Here is a 22,600-nt window from a genome sequence, read left to right on the forward strand (position 1 = left end):
GTCACTTTAATGCGTCATCCTCGTGCTTATTCAGAGGGATAAAAGACTTGTGCAAAAATGTTCAGTTATCAAGTTTAAGAAATCATGCCATGCGTAATTGTGCAAATTATTACGAAAAAATATAAACATTGAAGATTTACACAATGTAGGAAAAAGAAAGAAATTTAGATTTCCTAATCATTTGGGAAACGTGAAGACTTTAGACGCTACCGGAAAACTTTAGATCCTCCTACTCCGAGGGCATGGTGACGCTGTTTTCCAGTTAACTGACTGGTCAGTAGGTGACGAGTTCATTCCCGTTACTTCTCTTATCCAGAACATAATTAGCGCCGAGGGAGGTTATGGTCAAGACGAAACCCAAGCAGAAGTCAGAAAGACTCCTGACCGTCTGACGACGAAAGAAAAGTGGGTGTCAGTAAGTCATGTAACTTTATTCAGTTTTTACAAATCACGTCTACGTGGCTACTACTCATAAATTACCCGTAAACAGTGTTTGTATCTTGTGTGAATAACTGTAATCCTGTTGCAGATTTTTTTCCATGTACGCTCAAAGAGTAATGCTAACCCTTCGAGCTGTTTATAACTCACTGACTTCTCTGGGAGCTTTGTGACTAAATCTGCATACACACCATGAAGGATGTCGTTTTAAACAAAAACCCTGAATAACAGCCACCATAGTTTTTGTTTTGTAGTTTTAGGTAAAGTGAAGCTCAGTTAGATTTAATTAATCTTGCTTGGTGCATTGAAGAACTCTCTCCCCCCCCTTCTTTGTACCAGAAACAATGGCATCAGCAACCTCTCTGCCCAAGGACAACACTTCCTTCTCTCTGGCTTTGCTCAAACAGCTGAGCAATAACAACAAGATGGGAAACATCTTTTTCTCCCCGTTCAGCATCTCTTCAGCCCTGGCTATGGTGATGCTGGGGGCCAGAGGCAACACAGCCACACAGATGTCAGAGGTACAGTACACATGCTCACACACAAACACTAAAATTATAGTGCAGAATAGTTATTGTAGTGGTACTCATTTAACACATGCAGGATGCTCTGGTGTTAATCTGGGCAGCTGCTGGAAACCACTGTGACCATTATAACCGTATAAATGACCCTGACTTGTCTCCAGTGTATCAGTGTGATATTATTATAGTCTGAAACCTAATGTGAGCGACTGAGCTGGTTAGACATGAGGGCACAGTAACTCATACAAAAGTGATAATGTTGGACCCTTAAAAGAGGTCAAATAAGCTAAACTCAAGTCAACATGACAACCTAAATGAGCAAAGTAACTCCAGAGTAATGTGGAAAAATAAGAGACTGAAACCAAACCAGTTTTCTGAGATTTATTAACAGAAAGTTCAAATCTTTCCAACGGGATCAATGCTGCACAAACAGTCTTCCTACTAGCTTTGAGAAATACACAAAATAATAACAGCTCCACTGTGTGGATACAGTCTTCATCTTTGAGTTACCACAGCCTAAAATGAATGAAAACACAAAGTGCATCATGAGCTTGAATGTAGCTTACAATTAGTTGTTTTTCCCATTTTCACACACTCAGAAATTTTTAAAAGGAAGTTACAGTTACATACTGTTACTACACAGAGGTTAGGCGAGTGAAACACATACTAAGAAAAGCTTGTCAATCAATAAAATTAATTTCACTTTCTTTGTTGAGAAACTAAAGTTATTTCTGTGTCTCCTTTAGGCTGTGACACAGTAAGCTCAGTTTTTTGTTATTTGTGTCTTTTATTGGATAGTGAAGATGGAAACGCAGGGCTCATGTGAGCACTTATTGCTGATGTTAGGCTAAGTGAATCCAGATAACAGAAAGGTTCCCTGGGTATGTTGAAGAAGCTGGACACTCAGAGGAAACAAATAATAACAAATCATCTAACAACAAGGAAAGAAAATCAAAAGTTAGTTTCTTTGTTTTAGATCCAGTCCAGAATTTTCTTCTGTGTCCTTCTTTGAATCCACTAATGTGTTTTGTCCACAGATCTTGCAAACCGAGGATTGTTGGGGTGATGTTCACAGCAGCTTCGCCCAACTTCTCACTGTACTCAACAGGCCAGATGCTCCATTTACCTTCAGTGTTGCTAACAGACTGTACATAGAGAAGTCCTGCCCCTTTACTCAGGTCTGTTTCTTCTTCTTATGTAGAGTTTGATTCTTCATGAGCTCGTGTGTTTTGGAGTAAATGAGAGGCAGAGAGAGAAATGCTGTGAGTTCTGACTGATCAGAATCTAAAACTGTGTTAGTGATTGATATGAGATATGTGTGATCATGTGAATATAACAGTCTTTTCTTATCATGTCAGCCTGAAGTAAATCAGAATCAGTGATGTCAGAGACTTTGCTGGAGTGAATTTATAAATGTGTCGTCTGTGGTTTCAGGAATTCTTAATACAAAGCAAGAAACATTACAGAGCACAGCTGGAGTCTGTGGACTTCAAGACCAGGTCTGAAGAAGTCAGGATTGATGTCAACCAGTGGGTGCAGCAACACACACCAGGTGGATCACATTTACACATGTACACACAATCACTTCATCTAATGTCCACTTCAAGTTCACATGTTTTTCATAAGCAGGACTCACTGCTCCTGCTAAGTCCCTCTAAGGTGAGGAGTGTGCACCTGTAAGGATACCATGAAAATACTGAATTTATTTTCTCCTTCTGGTGTTCAGAAGTGATGGTAGATGTACTTAACATAGTTTTGAAGAGTGAAGAAGCTTTACAGACCTGTGACCAGGGTTTGTCAAAGGGCTCCTTCCACCGTTAATCCTGATTTAACCCACAGTGATTCAGGCAGTTTCAGCAGTGATCTCTGGATCCCAGAACCACCTTCCTCAGTGTCTGCACAGTCCTCTGTTCACTTGTTTCTTTTTAGCCAAACTCACTCACTGCTGCTTCTCATATTTTTTAATCTTCTTGTTTATGTATCTTTTTATATTTTATCTCTCAAAGTCGTCCTGTCCCAGTATCTCAGGGCAATATGAGTTCAGGTAGTTGAGTTTAATGAGTTTTGTGAAAGTTAGACTACAGCACAGCTTAAAATACCTTCAGATTTAAATATTAACTTCCTTCCTTCTATGAAAAGCATTTCTGGCTCCCTGTCTGTTTGTGCTGGCATAGCATTAATGGTAGTCTCATTCACTTCCAAGGTGGCTGCCAGGCACCAGAATACTTTGTTTACATCCAGATGTGTTGACCTTGACTGAAGCTCAACTCAAGTAAATGCTGAGCGTTGAGAATTATGAAGAAATATAGGGAGGAGCGCCATCTTGTGGAACAGCACATTAATGTAACTTTACCTGCTTATCTGATGTCCCTTGTTTACCTCATTCATCTTATCTCGTGTAGAAAAAGCAGGATTTATAAGTACTTCAATAATGAGTTGTTACATGTGTGCTGTAGTGATTAGCCAGAGTGGCTGTGCACACTTACTTGTTCTAAATATTCACATGTTGTGCTGATGAATAATATCTTCAGGTTTCACTAATAGCCAAAGAATATATTAAACAGCATTTGTAAAACTCATCATGTTTCTCTGGCCTACAAAGGCTGAAAGAGTGTGGGCTCCATCATGTTCTCATAGATCTGTGGATAAAAACTTTGCTGCAGTCTTTGAAGCTTTACTTCTCAATGTTTACATTTGGTTTTACTTTGGTCACCAGGTAACATCACAGAGGTGGTGGATGAAGATGATTTGAATGAACTGACCAGGCTGGTGTTGTTCACTGCCACCCACTTCAAAGGCCTCTGGATTAATGATTTCCGGTGTTTTGAAACTTACGATGCTCAATTTTGGCTCAACAAGGTAAAAGTGCTCATCAAAACAGAAACTATAACCTTGTAAAGTCTATTGTCATTGCAGTTGTGGTTGGTCAACATGGACAGTTTCAAATCATGAGCAAATATACAAGTAATATCTGTGAGCCAAAGTTTGGATTTCAGACTGATGTTAAGGATCGGTTTCAGTTTCTCTGCTCTGCATGATGTCAGAAAGATCAGCCCCTCCCCTTTTGTTAAACAGGGACAGCCAATCAAAATGGCCTAAAGAGGAGGGAGCTTTAAAGATGAGGAGCCAAAATTATTAATGTGAGACTGCAGTAAGGTTCAGTGTGAGATAAATAAGATTTATTTGGGAGTGTACGACATACAAAGCTTCTTTACAAACTACTTTAATAAAAGTCATGAGAATACATCTGTGACTGGAAATGATTATTCATGACACACAGCTTCAAAGGCAAATTTTTCAGAGTGATTTAATTCACTTTTGCATCCAAGAAATATTACAATGAATATATTAAAAATGTTTTTAATTTCTTTTGTCTTCAGAACGACTCAAAGCCTGTGAAGATGATGAAACAGGAAGAAGACTTTGCGTTTACCTTCATCGAAGACGCAAACTGCAAGGTAACCATCATATTTATTATATTGATATAAATCATTGGAATAATCAGATTTCACTGAGAGAGTGATTGTAATGTATATGTGTCAGTAGATTTATGTGCAGTAATGCTTGAAACCTTCTGCTGGACAGATTCTAGAGATGCCTTACAGTGGGAAGGAAGTGAGCATGCTCATCTTTTTACCTGCAGAGATAGACGATGATACAACAGGACTGGAGAAGGTAGAACACTTACACACTCGGGATGTTCCTGGTGACTCATTTCTTAGTCAACTAAACGAAGAAAACAAATCAGACTGACGGAATAGTCTAAAACTGACAAACACCCAGATATTAAGTCAAATCTGAAAACTGCTTGACGTCAAAAACTGTGTAAACAAAGTGATTTGAAACTTTTAATGACATTCTTGAATGAATCATGTCATCACATTTCCACTACACGTTAAACTCCAAACAGACGATAAAGGAGAAAAACACTTCAAATATATTAACTATGATATGAAAACATGTTTCTACTAAAGATGCTCATTCATTACTGAAATATGAAAAAGTAACAACTGAAAAATGAATAAACTGCAGCTGAAAAGTGTGGCACATTGTGCCGTGCATCATGAATGATGGATGTTGTTCGAGAATTCATGACAATCACTTCAGTAAAAGTTTAAATTTAAAATAACAAAACAATAAATCATCCATCAATTTTCTTGTGCTTATCTGATGTTGGGTAGCAGGGACAGCAGCCGAAGCAGAGAAGCCCAAACCTCCCTCTCTCCTCCAGCTTATCTGGGGAAATGTTAAGGTGTTTCCAGTCCGGCCAGTAGATTTATTCTCTCCAGCAGGTCACAGTTTATGCCTGGTGGGAACACCTTACCCTGGAGGTGCCCCCTCAGCCGTCTCCTTTTAATCAGTAGCAGCTCTACTCTGGGCCTTTTTTGAAAAACTGAACTCCTTTTAGAGAAAGCTATTTTCTGTCGGTTGCAGGTCCTATTTTTTCATCTTGTGGTGTCCTCGGGATTCCCATATGCTTGTTTGCCATTCACCTAGCGACCATTTTTGATCCAAGGACACCACAAGGGTTACTTAGCAATAATAGGTAATTAAATAAAAAATATTTTAACAAAAAAATCAGGCCAAGATTAACAAATTCATGGCGTTTCTCACCAACACTGCTCTATTTGGTGGCAGATGGCTGCATAACATTTAGGACAGAAAAATGTACAATTTATTGGTAAATTTACTTTATCAATAAAATGTAAACAGTAAAACTGATTAAATAACTAGTACATCTGATACTAACTAGTGACAATAGCAATGATTACTTGACTAGTTGTACACATCCACCAATACACATACATACACACACACACATCTAATGACTGATATTGTTTCCATCCCAGCTGGAGAAGGAGCTGACCTACGAGAAATTTGTGGCTTGGACTCATCCAGGCAAGATGCAAACATGTTGTCTTGATGTGAGGCTGCCTCGATTTACACTGGAGGAGACGTATGACCTGAACACAGTCCTGAGCAGCATGGGCATGGTGGACGCCTTTGATCACACAAAGTGTGACTTCTCTGGTGAGACATACGTTTGCAGTTTGTTGGTGTTTATGAACAGAGTGTAGAGCAACAATGCTCCAGCAGTGAAAGAGTTCTCCAAAAGACCATGGAGCTTCTTATTTCAGCAGATTGTTTGTCTTGTTTGATGATCCTACTACTGTGAGATTTTGAAAGCAGGATCTAAGCTTTGATGCTGGGTTTTGAATGGACTGGTGGACTTTTACATGACTTTTAATACTGTAATACTGACAGACAGTCAGGGAGGTGTTCTGGTTCATCCTGCCTAAACCAGCTGTACTCTCTGACACTAATCACTAATGACAGGCTGTTAAAGTGACCTTATGAAGGGTTTTTTTCATGGTTATTTTGCAGATATAACACTTTGACAGAATAGTTGAGAGGATAAAAGGGAGAGGATGAGTTGAATGGCATGCAGTAAATGGTCTGGAAACACTCAAACCCAGGCTCCTGCAGCACCTTTGGTATTTTAGTTGTCAGCTCAGCCAGATGATCTATATCACCACCTAGCTTTATCAGATTTTAATTTGAAAAAATCCTCTCAGATAAAAAATGAAAATGCAGCATTATGTTCATTTAAAATGTTCTCCTTTCACTTCTCTGTCACAGGCATGTCTGGGCGCAAAGATCTGGTACTTTCAAAAGTCATCCACAAGGCTTTTGTGAAGGTCCACGAGAAGGCAACTGAGGCTACTTTTGTGGATATGTGTTGGTCAGAGTATGCGATGGGCAATTGTGATTTAAAATCCTTCATCGCAGACCACCCCTTCCTCTTCTTCATCAGACATAACCCCACCATGAACATCCTGTTTGCTGGTCGGTTCTGCTGCCCTGTGTGAGCTCTGTGTCCTTTAGAGCAGCTCAGTACCAGAAGTCTTTAGTGTTTCGTTGGAGAACCTTTCAAAATCACTGCACACCAGTGCTGTATTCATATTAATATACAGCTCTATACTATCATTTTTGTCTTTTGTTTGTTTGTTATATTTTGTATTTTTCTCATTACAAAACTTTCTCACCTTTAAATGATATCCTTTCAGATGTTTATACCGTACTCTTCAAATGTCCCATCTTCTGATCAGAAATTTATGAAAGAGTGTTTAGTGGCTGTAATGAGACGAACTGCTGCATGAAGTATGAATTATGTTTGAATCTTGATTTCTCATTGACCTCACACTGGCCAGTTAGGGACAACCAACGAGCCACATGTGGCCCACAGGACGTACAATGCCTAATTCTGCAGTAGATGATGACCAGGAGACGGTATCTGTACTTTCTTGTCTCATTGTGGCAGGTTGTGAATTTCAATATACAGTAATTAGGCCTCGGTATATAGAAGTCATGAACACAAATAACTGAGATCATGATGGAGCTGTGTCATGTCTTATATTGACATGGCTTTATACCAGCTCTGAATCAATAATGCGTCACGTTAAATCCTTGTTGCTTTGATTCCTCTCTCCTTGTCTCTTCCTTGCTTCATTTGTACAGGTTTTACGCAGCAAATGTAGAAGTGATCCCTGTGAGCCAAAGCTCAGATTTCAGACTGCTCAAAAGGATCCGTTTTACTTTTTCTGCTCTTATCCCTGTGGGATATGTCAGAAAGAGCAGCTTTTACGTTAGGCTTAAAACTTTCCTTTTTGCTAAAGCATATAGTTAGCGCTGGATCAGGTAAACCTGAATCCTCCCTTAGTTATGCTGCAATAGGTGTAGGCTGCAGCTGGATTCCCATGATGCACTGAGTATTTCTTCTTCAGTCATATTTCTCACTCACTATGTGTTAACAGACCTCTCTGCATTGAATCATACTTGTTATTAATCTCTGGCTCTCTTCCACAGCTTTCCTATGAGCATGCCAAAGTGTTTGCTCATAGGGGGTCATATGATTGTTGGGTTTTCTCTGTATGCATCATTGTTGGGTCTATCCTACAATATAAAGTGCCTTGAGGTGACTGTTGATGTTATTTGGCGCTGTATAAATAAAATTGAATTGAATCACTGGTGGAAGGGACTAATGTCAAGAAGAGGAGGCAAGGAAAGGAATCTAGGATAAACAATCTCATAAATTTAACTAAGGGAGATGTTTTCTGTTTACTGCATTTTAATTAAAAGTTTGTTGATAAATATAAACTCTTCACTGCATTATTTTTGGACAGTACGTCATGTTTTTTGGAAATATTTTTGGTTCTGATTAAGTTTGTCCTCTTGTTATTTCACACAGACTGATGAACTTCATGTTCCTATTTGTGTATCTTAGGTTATTAAAATTCATATGATTTATACAATCACCTAAAAGATATTATGGTAAATGAGTTGTTAAGCTAAAGAAGAGAAGATCCACATCAGAAGACCCAGACTGTTCTGCACTGAGCTGTGGTGCAGTCCTCCAGAAACCAGGTTTTTGTTATGTTTTTGCCACTATGTGTCACTCTTTTGGCTCTGGGCCCTAAATGTGTCACTCTGAGGAATTGTTGGACAAATACAACATGAAGAAAATGAGTACTTGTATTAAAATACTCACAATCATAAAATTAAATAAATATGACAAACAATTTCCCAAATGTTGCAGTAGAGTGCATGCCCCCCCAAAAATTAGTGTCAAACATGCCAGAGGGGAGAGGCAGAGTTTCTCAGGAGTAAAGATGGATAGAAGTTCACTATTCTGCAAAAAACTGTTAACATTTTTTTTGAATGTTTTCCACGATTTGTAATCAGTGTAAAATGGTGAAGAAGTCTTTTTCAGGGAAAGCTCTGCATATTTCAAGAAGTCACCGTTGAACTGAAGATATTACAACAGCATTGCTTCATCATAGAAGAGCCTGGATGCTGAACTGCCCTGCCTGAAACAAAAAATACCACAAAGAAGACTCAGGACTGGCTAAAAGAAAGTAGAAACTGTATTGACCTCAGTTAGACAGTGAGTGACGACGAGACAGGCTCTGAATAAGATCAACACCAGTTCAGGTATAGCATTAGTAATAACAATGAGGTGAAGATGATTTGTCTGAAAGAAACTAATGACATTGATATGTCCTAGCGCCCATTCAGACTATTCAACTGTTTGTTAAAACAGGGAAATTGCAGGATTTTGAGTGTACAGACCACATTCAGCAGCTGGCTGGCCTCATGGTGGAGCGAGTCAATACATATGAGCTCTAGGTGTCAGCTTGATGTAATACTTCCTATAGGTTCTCTGTCATGTGATGCTGGCTTTTCTTTATGCAGTAGAAATAGCCAGCATCTGCTGATTTATTCCTCAACCTCTCTCTTCATAAATGGTCTGTATAAATGTTCTCTAACTAGGCTAAGAACTCTCTCCAACCCAACACGTCCAATATCATCGTGCAGGTGTGAGAGGACAGTTTGTTTGTACTACAAATGGCAGGGAGAACAAGTTGTTTTCCACCTGGAGTCTTTCTATGACGAAGGTCATTCTGCACTTGCAGCCTGCTCCATTCTCATGACGGTTTAACTTATGGTCTTTTACGACCCTTTTCAAATGTCCTACATTCCTCATCAGTTTCCGTCTTTAAGCAAATAATGCACTAGATCTCCTTTTGGGGCTGTTCTAGTTTCCAAGCAAACACACACGCAAAAAATGAACTTATACACATTTTTGATATGATCACTCTATCAACATGACATCTGTAAATATAAAATACTGTAGGAAGTATTTTATTTTGTTTGTAAAAAGGAGGATTTGCATTGAGAGATTTTAGTTTCCAAGCTCAGATCAAGTCAGATGCTCTGTCCTGCCAGTTTGCCCCCAAAGATGGAGCAACTTAACCTGAAAACATCCTCCCATCTAACAGTACCACTGGCGCCCTCTGCTGGGAGACAACAAGCCCTGCTAACAGAACCAGACACTGGAAACAGACCCCAACTGCATAAATGTCCCCTCCTCACCTGTTGGTCATTCAATAAGCCCACCCTGAGGTGAGCAGGACAATAACTAACCTAGAGCTTTACTTTTATTGGACATCTTTAGAAAAGAAACCTGCACTTTCTGTGCCTGTAGTAAAAGCAGCTCTCAGCTATCTTCTGGTCTTTTCTAACGGCTTGCATTCCTCATAAAAATTAAGAAATTGTCTCCATGATAGACACATTCTCAGAACGTAATGATAGAGCATGTTTTCAGACTCCAGATATCAGCCCCTCATGTTTCCTGCTCTGGAGCAGTCCAGCATCACCTGCTGAGAAGCTGCTGGGTTTGGAAGCAGAACAGGCAGCAAAATCATTGCCTGTCTGATTGAAGGAGGACCCCCACCTGGTCTTCTGAAGACGATCCATCTCCAAGAAATTGGGCTCCTGCATGTTTCCAGTTTTTAAAGATGCTTCTGACTATTACACCATAGGAAATTATATGATGTAATTGACACCAATAGACACATTCCAATCAACTTTGAACTGGCCAATAGGTGGAGGCTTGACACCTGAAAGACAAAAAGAACACAAGAGCAAAGCCACATCTCTTGGCACGTAACACATCATGTGTCACTTTTGTAAGCTCTGAATCCCAAAGGTGCTGCTCTGACAAAATGCTCAAAAAGTACAACATGAAGAAAATAAAAGATTTCAACTCTAGCTGTATAAAAACAAAAACAATCATAAAATCAAACAAAACTGGATGAATTGTTTTCACATCAGCAGAGTGAAATTTTAATGTGTATTTAGGGAAGCATGGTGGTACAGTAGTTATTGTCATTTAGAATTCAAAGATTGATGCATAATGATAATTGGGAGGTGGATAGTAACAGAACAAGTTAATTCTGACATGTATTACAGTTTTTTCCCACCCGATATTGTTATTGAATTTTCTGCATCCATTTTACAGAAGACAAATTGAACAATATGCCGTTTTCTTTTTGAAGAACGTAAAACAATATGAAACATACATTCCCACCTCATAATTACAAGAGTACCAGTAGGTATACAAAAAGAAAAAAAGGAAAGAAAAAAAAGGATCAAAGCTAATAATACAAATAGAAAATCCTGCAGTACAAGACAGCAGTTCCTGAGTGGACAAGAGAGATGTGCAGAGTTTCAGAACCCACACCCCTACACAAACGAAAAACAAAACAGACCAAACAAAAAACACAAACAAGAAACAAACAAAAAAACACAAACAAAATGAGTGGTCAGCTTAGTCGTTGAAATAAGTCAAATCCGTAAGAAAAAAGAAATATGTATAAAGTAGATGAATAAATGGCATCATAAAGTGCAGGCACAATAGAGTCTGTATAGTTAAGCATAAGATACAATAGAATAAAGTCTGAGCTGGCTAACTGGGAGTGTTGCGGGACCACAAAGTCTGAACATGATCAAAAAAGGGTTGCCAGATCTTAAAAAATTTGGCCATAGACCCACGCAAGCTGAATTTAATCTTTTCGAGTTTGCTAAAATGCAAAGCATCTCTAGTCCAGATTTTCCAGGATTGGGGAGAAGGGGACTTCCAACATAACAATATTCTGCGTCTTGCCAATAAGGTGAGAAATGCTACCAAATTCCTGCCTGGGCCGTCATCAAGACAACTGTATCAGGAAGAACCCCAAACAAAGCAGTTGAGGGCACAGGTTGGAGGGGTAGCTGGATGATCTTGGATAGAGTCAGAAAAATATTAATCCAGTATTGTTTGAGGGATGGACATGACCAAAACATATGTATTAAAGAGGCAGGTGTTTGATGACAGCGGTCGCAATCAGGGCTAAGGTTGGGGTATATTTGAGCTAGTCTGGCTTTAGTCCAGTGTACACGGTGTAAAATCTTACATTGAATTAACCCGTGTTTGGCACATAATGAGGAGCCATGGACCCGGTAAAGAATTTTATCCCAAAAGTCATCCTGAATCACACACCCCAAATCCTGCTCCCATGCCATTTTAATAACCAAGGTTGAGGAGTTGCCAAAGGAACATATTCTGTCATCAGTGTTGGGAATGTTACTTTTAAAATGTATTCCATTACAGATTACAGAATACATGCCCTGAAATGTATTCTGTAACGTATTCCGTTACGTTACTCAATGAGAGTAACGTATTCTGAATACTTTGGATTACTTAATATATTATCATGCTGTTTACAACTACATGAATGTACTATTGCTGTGATTTATTACTGTTACTGAAGGTCCGCGGCTCCGAACCGTAGTAAAGGGACCTCTGGCTAATACGTCGGGTTTGCGTCGGGCTTGTAGCTGAAAACTAGTTTTACTTTGTTGTCTGGGTCAACTTTGCTAGCGAGAGACAGAGAGAGGCGTTGAAAGGCTGCTCCAACGGAACTTATTGTTTTTGGAGGAAAACACGAACACGGTGTACAGTCGAGTCTTAGTAGCTTACTTACAACTGGGCTCGTCAGGCACTCTTCTTGGCTGCAGTGGTTATTATTATATTTACATGCTTCCAGCTCCCGTTTTTGCTTGATGACAGCTCGTACTTTTCCTTTTTCTCCCTCCCTCGCTCACAGACACATAATGTGTATGGCAGTCCATTCTCCCTGCAGCACGGACTACACTGCCTATGATGCTACATTCTTTAGAGCTATACCTGTAGCATTCTGCCTATTAGCTTAGCACAACAAAAACAAAAAGGCCTCTCTCACCCAGGAAACACGCAGAGAGAGCGCTCACCTGTAACCATGGCAACCGTAACGCTGCCACCTGGAACAACAGAACGTAGCTGTCAAACAAAACCCAAACAGGCCTGACCCGCCACAATATGAAACAGGGAAGTACCGCCGTGTAATCCATTTATTTCAAGAAAGTAACTGTATTCTAAATACCACCTTTTTAAACGGTAACTGTAACGGAATACAGTTACTCATATTTTGTATTTTAAATACCTAACGGCGGTACATGTATTCCGTTACTCCCCAACACTGTCTGTCATACAGACAAGAGATCAGGCCCTGTGATAAAGGGGGAGGTGATAAAAGGTTATCAAAGTCACGACAAGGAGGTCTAGATGGGAACTGGGAGGATTTCTCCTTAACAAAACTCCAGATTTGTAAATAGTGAAAGAAAAGACTTTTTGGACGGCCAAATTTCAATGAGAGCTGTTGAAAAGAGGCAAATGTGTTCTGAATATAAAGATCAGAGAACGACTTGATACCCAAGGAGGCCCACAAATAAAAAGCGCCATCAACTAAAGAAGGCTGAAAAGAGGGATTTTTCAAAATGGGTGACCGAAGGGAAAAAAAGCTCAGCTTAAAATATGGATGATATCGATACCATATTTTCAAGGTAACTTTCCCAATAGTGTTATTATAAAAACCTGGTAAAGAGGATGAGGCACAGGAAGAAATCTCCAAGCTCAGCCACGCTGGGGAATTATTAATATCTTCCCCCTGTAGCCAGTACCTGAGAATACGAATATTACATGCCCAATAATAGAACATAAAGTTTGGTAAAGCCATCCCCCCATCTTTTTCGGTCTTTGAAGATATGTCTTGCGTATTCTAGGGTTTTTTTGTTCCAAATGAACCCAGAGAGAATCTTGTCTAATTTAACAAAAACAAAAAAAAAGAAACTGGCATAAATACAGGGACACACTGAAAAAGAAAATACAATTTTGAAAGGATGTTCATTTTAATCGTATTTATACGCCCTGCTACAGACAGATGGAGTAGAGACCATCTGTCCAAATCCTGCCTAACTTTCTCCACAAGTGGGTCGAAATTAAGCTTGATAAGACTATGAAATTGACTTGTAGTTTTAACCCCTAAATATGTAAAGTTGTCCGATACAACTCGAAAAGGCAGTGCTGTACACTGATATTTCTGTGCAGCAACATTCAGAGGGAACAGTTCACTCTTGCCGAGATTCAGAAATAAGGCTAAACTGTTCAAGCATTGAGAGCACCGAAGGAATTGAGGATGCTGGTTTTGAGATTTAAAGAAGCAAATCATCTGCTTCTTCATATCTTTTGTTCCATACCATTTCTAGTAACGCCAGTGATACCTGGGTTAGACCTCAGCGATATGGCCAAGGGCTCAATTGCAATTGCAAAAAGCAATGACGACATGGGACAGCTCTGCCTAGTCCCTCTGAAAAGAGGAAAAAAGTCAGAATATGTGCCATTTGTTTTGACAGCGGCAAATGTCCGAATCCAAGGAATGAAATGTGCAGCTGCTGCACTACGAAGCTGATAGGAAAGCAGTTACTGGCCTTATCCCCATACTCATACTGGGAGTGCTGACACTTCAACAGCATCTCTTCAGCCCGAGCAGAGGACAGGTGATTAAACTCAGTCTGCAAGGACAGCCTGTCGTTATAGACCTCTGGTGCTGGACAGACAGCATACAACTCATCTAATTGCATGAGCTCGGACAACTTTTCTTTCCATTGTTTTGTCTCAAAACCAGCATAAGATATGTCCCCTGATAAAAGCCTTGAACGTTTCCCTCAAACTGGAGGGTGATATTCCTGGTGTACTGTTTGTTTCTATAAATTAGTCTATCTTGAAAGTCACAAAGGTGATGAACTTATCTTTTTTTTTTTTTTTTTTTTTTGCCTGTCCCATTTGGTTCTTTAGCCGTCAGAATTGTTGTCTGAAGACCAACAAGGATACCCAATGGATTTATTTTGCCAAATGGATCATCATGACATTGCCGTATTGGTCCGTTTGATCGACCTTTGTTTTTATTATTTTATTTTATTTTATTTTCAGTTGTTACAGACGGGACAGACATGAGTGAGGGATAGGAAAGGGAGAAAGAAAGAGGAAGGAAAAGAAAAACAGAAGGGGAGAGGGACAGTGAGAAGGGGGGGGAGGGGGAGGGGAGTGGTGGAAATATCTCCGGGATAACCTGTTGAGAGAAAAAGAATTGAGAACAAGCAAAAAAAAACAAAGCAACATACTAAACACAACACCATCGCATTAATCTAGCTAAGTGTAAACAGCAGTAAATACTAAATATTGAATGTTGTTGTGCAGCACGCAGGACAGACAGCGCACAATGTGCTTTGAAGTAGCAGCCAAGAAAGGTGTGATTTAAGTCTACAAACAGTGAACACCCGTGTGCACACCTGTGTGGATCGGCGCGCTTGTATTCAAATGGTTTCCCCATGTAATGGTGTGCAAGAGGATGTAGAGAGCCATAGCCCCGTCCCCTAGGGCATGAAGCAGGCATGGAGGAGATCCAGGCCCCAGATATCCAGAGGCCCCAGAGTGCAAGAGCCCAAGGAGGACCACCGGAGGGGCATCCGTGCCACCCTCATGGGAAGGGCTGAGGATCCCCAGACGAGGGGTCACCCAGTAGCCACCGGGCAGAAGCTAGAGGGGGCTGCACCGGCGTGCCCGCCGGCTGCGCCAGCAGCCAGCTGTGCCAGAGTGAACCGAGCCACAGGCACAGAGGCCGGAGGCCCGAGGGCCCCCCACGCCCCGGAAGAGGCCCGACCGAGCAACAAGCACCAGGCCCCGCCAAGTAGCCACCGGGAGTGAGCTGGTACATACCTGAGCGCCCAGCCCCGGACACCAAGAACCACCAATGCACCGACCCCTGAGGGCATCAGTCACCGGCAGGAAGTGTGGTGAGGGGAGATAGGCCTCCACACTTTGGAGGGCCTGGGAGTTCCCAGAGAGGTGGAGTCTAAGACCCGATCTGACATATAGACACAGGCAAACAGGCACACACAAACACAGACATGCATTCCCACCCTCATGCACACATATACAAACACTCAGCACTCACCCAACGTAGGGATAAACATAAATGGACATGTACACACAATCACACTCCCCAAACATACTCTATACCCCGGGTCCAGGTACCCCCGCCCCCAGAGGGGGAAACAGCACCCAGACCCAAGAGATGTTACCCTTCCCTCCGGGGTGGAGGCAAGCAGACCGTCCCAGGTCTGATGAACTTATCATCTGACAGCAAGCGTGTGTTCAACCGCCATGGAGCCGGTGGAGAACTTCGGCCCACTGCCAAATCTAGAGTCAATGGAGTGTGATCTGAAATAGCTATGGCATTATGAGAGCAAGAGCGAATCTGTGAAGTAAGTCGACTGTCCAGTAGAAAGTAATCAATACGAGTGTATGTATGATGGACTGGGGAGAAAAAGGTGTACTCTCTATGTGTAGGGTTGAGAAAACGGCAGGCATCAATAACAGAAAATTCTTGAAGCAACATATTAATCATTTTGGAAGAGTTTGATTGCCTACTAGGCTTATTTGAGAATCGATCCAGCGGACCGAGCCAACAATTGAAATCACCACCAAGGACCAAATAGTGGGAAGACAAGTCAGGAATTTTAGTAAAAAAAAGTGCTAAAAGAATTTGGATCGTCCCAATTGGGAGCATAGATCTTGGCAAAAATGAATTTAGTGTTCAAAATACTACGACCCACAATAATGTATCTACCATTCTGGTCTGCTATAACATTAGAGGAAACAAATTTCACTGATTTGTGTATTAAAATGGCAGCACCACAAGCTTTGGATTTAAATGTAGAGTGATACAGTTGGCCTACCCACCCCTTACAAAGTCTAAAATGATCTGAAATTTTTAGGTGTGTTTCTTGTAAAAACACAATGTGGGTGCCCAAAAATTGCAAATGATGGAGGACCTTGCTCCTTTTAATAGGCTGGTTCAGAACTTAAACGAGTGACCTGCTTGTTGGTTATTTGATTTGATTTTGATTTGATTTGATATACCTTTATTAGTCCCACAAGGGGAAATATTAATATTATTAAGCTGACCGGTGAGAAGCACAGAAAGTCAGTGTACAGAACAGTACAACATAAAAAACAAAGAGAACACCCAAACTTCCCCCTAAATGCTGAAGCTTCTTCACAAACAAGATGCGCACCCCCCACCAAACACACCCCAGAGCACTTCCTCCCAACCATTCGAAGTCCCAGTTGACTTCAAGCTCCTTACAAAACAAGGCAGAGACAAATCAAAGATTGTTTTAAAATTCACGGTGGGCCATTTATATGGAAACACCGTAATAACATGGGAATGGTTGGATATATTGAAGTCCTGTTTGTGGCACATTAGTATATGTGAGGGGGCAAACTCCTCAAGATGGGTGGTGACCATGGTGGCCAATTAGAAGTCGGCCATCTTGGATACAACTTTTGTTTTTCCAATAGGAAGAGGGCCATGTGACACATCAAACTTATTGGTAATGTCACAAGAAAAAAAATGGTGTGCTTGGTTTAAACGTAACTTTATTCTTTCATGAGTTATTAGCAGCTGTAATTGCAGCAAAAGGTGGTTCTACAAAGTATTGACTCAGGGGGCTGAATAATTACGCACACCCCACTTTGCAGGTATTTATCTGTAAAAAATGTTTGGAATCATGTCTGATTTTCGTTCCACTTCTCACGTGTAAACCACTTTGTATTGGTCTTTCACATGGAATTCCAATAAAATACTTCTGTATACATCTGATACTAACTAGTGACAATAGCATTAGTTCTGTACATCCCCAACACACACACACATAATTTCTAATAAGTGATATTGTGTCCATCCCAGCTGGAGAAGGAGCTGACCTACGAGAAATTTGTGGCTTGGACTCATCCAGGCCAGATGCAAACATGTTATATTGATGTGAGGCTGCCTCGATTTACACTGGAGGAGACGTATGACCTGAACACAGTCCTGAGCAGCATGGGCATGGTGGACGCCTTTGATCACACAAAGTGTGACTTCTCTGGTGAGACATACGTTTGCAGTTTGTTGGTGTTTATGAACAGAGTGTAGAGCAACAATGCTCCAGCAGTGAAAGAGTTCTCCAAAAGACCATGGAGCTGCTTATTTCAGCAGATTGTTTGTCTTGTTTGATGATCATACTCCATCCCAGCTGGAGAAGGAGCTGACCTAAGAGAAATTTGTGGCTTGGACTCTTCCAGGCAAAAGTTTTGCGAGATCCGGAGTTTGTTTTGCGAGATCTCACAAAAGTTCATCGTAATTTTTTTCTCCCATGTCCCTTGCAGGGCTCCGTAGAAATCCATTATTGCACGTAGTAATTTTTTTTCAGGGTCCCATCATAATTTCTTCAGAAGTAAGTATTGTATATGATGCCAGTATTTTCCCATATTTTCTAGATACTGTACTAGTACTGTGTGTAAAATGCCATCAAAAATTCAATTAAGTTTTATTCTTTCTCACCTGTCTTTCTGTCTCCTTTCACTTTTTAAAGGTTGCCATGTTAAAAAAAATATTTTGTCCTGCCATGCTGTTTATTGATGTGGTAAATGAATAATTTATGAAAATATATCTAAATCTGTCATTTATTATTTTTAATATTCAGTAATGATCATGTCTCACCTCTAGTCTTCTCTGTCTTAATTTCAGGTTTCCACCATGTGTTGTAGATAGTTTAGGAGGTTAACTCGACCAAGCAGTCTTTGGGTTTCGGGTACTGTTTAGAATACCAGAATAGGGATGATGGTGTAGGTTTAAGTTTATTAGATTGATACATATATACCAACAAGACAGTGTACATCACTGTCACAACAGCACTTGTTTTCATTCAAAAGCGTTTGTCACGGACCTGGCTCTGGGGACTCGGGGTCCGTGGGCAGTGGGGACTATGACTGTTGTTGTTATTATTATTATTATTATTATTGTCATTATTATTATCATTTGGTGTGTTGTCTGCACTGCCTCTTATCTCTGTCCACATCTGTATGTAGGCAGGTATGTGTGTGTGTTGCCTTTCTTCTGTGGCCATGTTACAGGCACCTTCAGGCCTGGGGGCGTGGCTTAGCTTGAGGACTGGCCACACCTTAAGTCCTTGCTACACACCTGCTCCTCATCTGGGCTCGTCGGGGGAGCTATTTAGAAGAGCGATGGAGCTTCCACTGGCGTGGGATTATTGCGTTTGACTTCACGTCAGTCTTCAAGCACAGTCAAGTGTGAGTGTATGCCTGCTGGGATAAGTGTGTAACGGCTGCCTCTATTGTTTTCCCTCAGGAGGAGTGTGGGACGAGAAGGAGCAGTGAGCACGGGGAGTGCAGGGACATTGGGGCAGAGAGCACTACACTGGGACTTTTCTGGGAAGAAGACACAACACGGGAGTCTGGGACACTGGGGAATTTATTGTTGTTTACTTCGCCACTCTGTAAATAAACACTGTTGCACGGAAGAGTCCGGCGTTTGGGTCCTGTTTCCCCACCTCCCCACAGTCTGCTAGCCAGACCGTGACAGCTTTATGGTTTTTCCTATAATACCTGGTGGGCCGGTCAATAGTCAAAATGCCCGGGCTGATTTTTTGTCCCAGTCCAGCCCTGATGGTGACTGGCTATAGGGATAGTAATGTGTGGTTATATTGGTTAATTCAAAATTCCTGAGAGCAAAATGTTTCGGATTGTGTGGCCTGTGCGGAGGCCAGACCACATTTGTTCACCAAACCGGCACCCCCGTATCCAGAGGACCGCTGGGGGTTTAAGGGCATTTTTAGACTAACTAGAGAGGCGGTTTCGGAGGTCAACTGCACATTGTTGGCCAGTCTGTTTCCCCCAATTGATAATAAAACTGTAGTGGGAGCTTTCACACTGAGAAAAGTGAATTACACCTGTTTTAACTTTACTGTTTCTGAACCTTCCAGCCACAAGCATGACACCGGCGAGATTCCAGCTGACTGGTATGTAGAAATTTTTCCAGCCAGGGGGAACACCCCACAGGAGAAGGACACATATATTGGCTCATGGGCACGATTTGGTTTGTATTATTATTGTGGAGAATATCGTTTTTTTGTGAGAATTCCAAGGGGAACATCTGGCTTGTGCGCCTACAGTTGGGGGCCCGGTTAATACTAGTGGGTGAAAAGAGGGTGCAACTGGGTAAACCCGGCACTGCCCAGCTAACAGCTAGATGTAGACATGGTTTTTTTTTTTGCCTGTCCTATTTCGTTCTTAAGCCGTCAGAATTGTTGTCTGAAGACCAACAAGAATACCCAATGGATTTACTTTGCCAAATGGATCATCACGGCCTTGCCGTATTGGTCCATTTGATCAACCTTTGTTGTTATTATTTATTTTATTTTATTTTCAGTTGTTACAGACGGGACAGACATGACTGAGGGATAGGAAAGGGAGAAAGAAAGATGAAGGAAAAGAAAAACAGAAGGGAAGAGGGACAGTGAGAAAGGGCACTTAAAAAGAGAAAGAAGAGAAAAAAATCTCCTGGATCACCTGTTGAGAGCAAAAGAAGTGAAAACAAGCAAAAAAACAGAGCAACATACTAAACACAACACCATCACATTAATCTAGCTAAGTGTAAACAGCAGTAAATACTAAATATTGAATGTTGTTGTGTAGCAAGCAGGACCGACAGCGCACAATGTGCTTGGAAGTAGCAGCCAAGAAAGGTGTGATTTAAGTCTACAAACAGTGAACACCCGTGTGCACACCTGTGTGGATCAGCGCGCTTGTATTCAAAAGGTTTCCCCATGTAATGGTCTGCTGGTGTTGGCGGTCCCCAACCCCCGGGCCTCGGACCTGTACCGGTCCGTGAGTCGTTTGGTACCGGGCCATGAGAGTTGAGGCTCAGGTGTAAAATGTATAGTTTTCAGGGTTTTTATCGATTTTCAGCGTTATTTTGTTATCGTTTTTATCATTTACTCGGTTTTCCTTGGTCTTTTCACGTGTGTTATGAATAAATTTTCTTTTTTTCGGTACCGGTACTAGTTTTATTTTGTTCTATTTATCTGTGACACCTTAAAGGCCGGTCCATGAAAATATTGTCGGGCATAAACCAGTCCGTGGCGCAAAAGAGGTTGGGGACCACTGCGCTAGAGGATGTAGAGAGCCATAGCCCTGTCCCCCAGGGCATGAAGCAGGCATGGAGGAGATCCAGGCCCCAGACATCCAGAGGCCCCAGAGTGCGAGAGCCCAAGGAGGACCACCGGAGGGGCATCCGTGTCACCCTCCTGGGAAGAGCTGAGAAGAGCCCCAGATGAGGGGTCACCCAATAGCCACAGAGCAGAAGCCAGAGGGGGCTGCAGTGGCATGCCCGCCGGCTCTGCCGGCAGCCAGTTGTGCCAGAGTGAACCGAGCCGCAGGCCCAGAGGCCGGAGGCCCAAGGGCCCCCTTTGCCCCGGAAGAGGCCTGACCGAGCAACAGGCACCAGGCCCCGCCAAGTAGTCACCGGGAGTGAGCTGGTACATACCTGAGCGCCCAGCCCCGGACACCAACAACCACCAACGCACCGACCCCTGAGGGCATCAGTTACCGGCAGGGAGTGTGGTGAGGGGAGATAGGCCTTTGGAGGGCCTGGGAGTTCCCAGAGAGGTGGAGTGTAAGACCTGACCTGACATATAAACACAGGAAAACAGGCACACACAGACACAAACATGCATTCCCACCCTCATGCACACATATACAACATGTTTTGAACAAGCTTTTGACAAGCTTATTTTACCTTTCTGCGGGTTAACCAACGTAAATAGATCGGTGTGCCCAGAGGAGTGCCAGATGACTATAAGTTGGCTAACCCAATTGTGGCTGGGTTTGAGAATTTGCCTTTGATTGCAGGGCATATCCCAATTAGTCCAAATAGGAATGTGGACCGTATTAATTACGTCCATTATAATGTCCTTAGACTGGCAAATTTAACCCGTGATGCTGTAGGAGGATTTGCGGAGCAATTGGGACCCACCTCTCTTATGACTGTGCAGAATCGAATAGCACTAGACATGTTGTTGGCGGAGAAGGGGGGCACTTGAGCAATGTTTGGCGATATGTGCTGTACTTTTATTCCTAATTATACAGCCCCTGATAGATCCGTGACCAGAGCATTGGAGGGCCTGAAGACTTTGTCCAACACCATGCGCGAGCATTCGGGAGTCAATAATCTGTCTGGAGAGTGGATGACCTTTGTTTTCGGGCAATGGAAGGGTTTTATTATGTTATTTTGTTTTTTTACAGCTATTCTGGTAACATGTGGCTGTTGTTGTGTGCCTTAATTCCCTCACAGCATTATTGGTAAGACTGCCTTATATTAAGCTCATATTAATGAAAACGGCCATATAATCATATAGTATAGTGTTAAGTGGACACAGTGTAACAGCAGTCTGGCGAGGAAGGAGCGGCTAGCAGGTCCAGCGAGCGTGTGGTGTGGGGGTTAGCCGACTAACCCGAAGCCAGTCGGTTAAATCCAATAACAGACCTTTATTCGCTGTCAGCAACATTACCAGGTCTAGCCAGGTGTCCATGGCTGTATTCGTCCGTGCATACATGCGCGGAGATTGGTATCGCCGGCGCCAGCTTGTTACAACAGTACGGTTTTTCTTTGAGAATGGAACACGAGCAGCATGGAATGGCTGCTGCTAACAACACACACCCACTAGGAGACTCCCACAGCTATTACAATAGTAGGGCTACCCCCCCTAGTGGTGCTATAACCCAAAAGGGTTGTTACAACAGCCCTGAATAATAAAGGCATTAGAATAGGTGTCCTTCAGTTGTAGACTCTCGCTCATGTTTGCCTGTAGAGTAGCAGATAAGAGGGAACCATCTTGCAGGGGAAACTTACTGAAATGCTGTTGTTTAGATTAGAATAGGGTGCCTGGTAATAAAACTGTCAGGTGCCCTTCACCATTTTGAGATCTGCGGCAACATGTCTTGCAGGACGCATCTCCCTTCTAGAAGTATTGTGAAA

At 41.9% G+C, this 22,600-nt stretch overlaps 1 protein-coding gene across 1 annotated transcript; it reads left to right on the top strand.

Annotated features, from left to right (window-relative positions):
- The first annotated feature begins 158 nt into the window (after positions 1 to 158).
- Positions 159 to 8,129, top strand: LOC102779250 (leukocyte elastase inhibitor-like). The gene is made up of 9 exons (XM_087845950.1): positions 159 to 415; positions 778 to 959; positions 1,997 to 2,137; positions 2,394 to 2,511; positions 3,676 to 3,818; positions 4,340 to 4,417; positions 4,545 to 4,634; positions 5,810 to 5,990; positions 6,600 to 8,129. Exons 2-9 carry the CDS (start codon positions 783 to 785, stop codon positions 6,827 to 6,829), a joined length of 1,158 nt encoding a protein of 385 aa, XP_087702076.1. The 5' UTR covers positions 159 to 415; positions 778 to 782; the 3' UTR covers positions 6,830 to 8,129.
- Positions 8,130 to 22,600: the final 14,471 nt, after the last annotated feature.

The sequence above is a fragment of the Neolamprologus brichardi genome, chromosome 9, assembly GCF_056152115.1.
Source record: "Neolamprologus brichardi isolate AB-2024 chromosome 9, ASM5615211v1, whole genome shotgun sequence".
Classification (NCBI taxonomy): Eukaryota; Metazoa; Chordata; class Actinopteri; order Cichliformes; family Cichlidae; genus Neolamprologus; species Neolamprologus brichardi.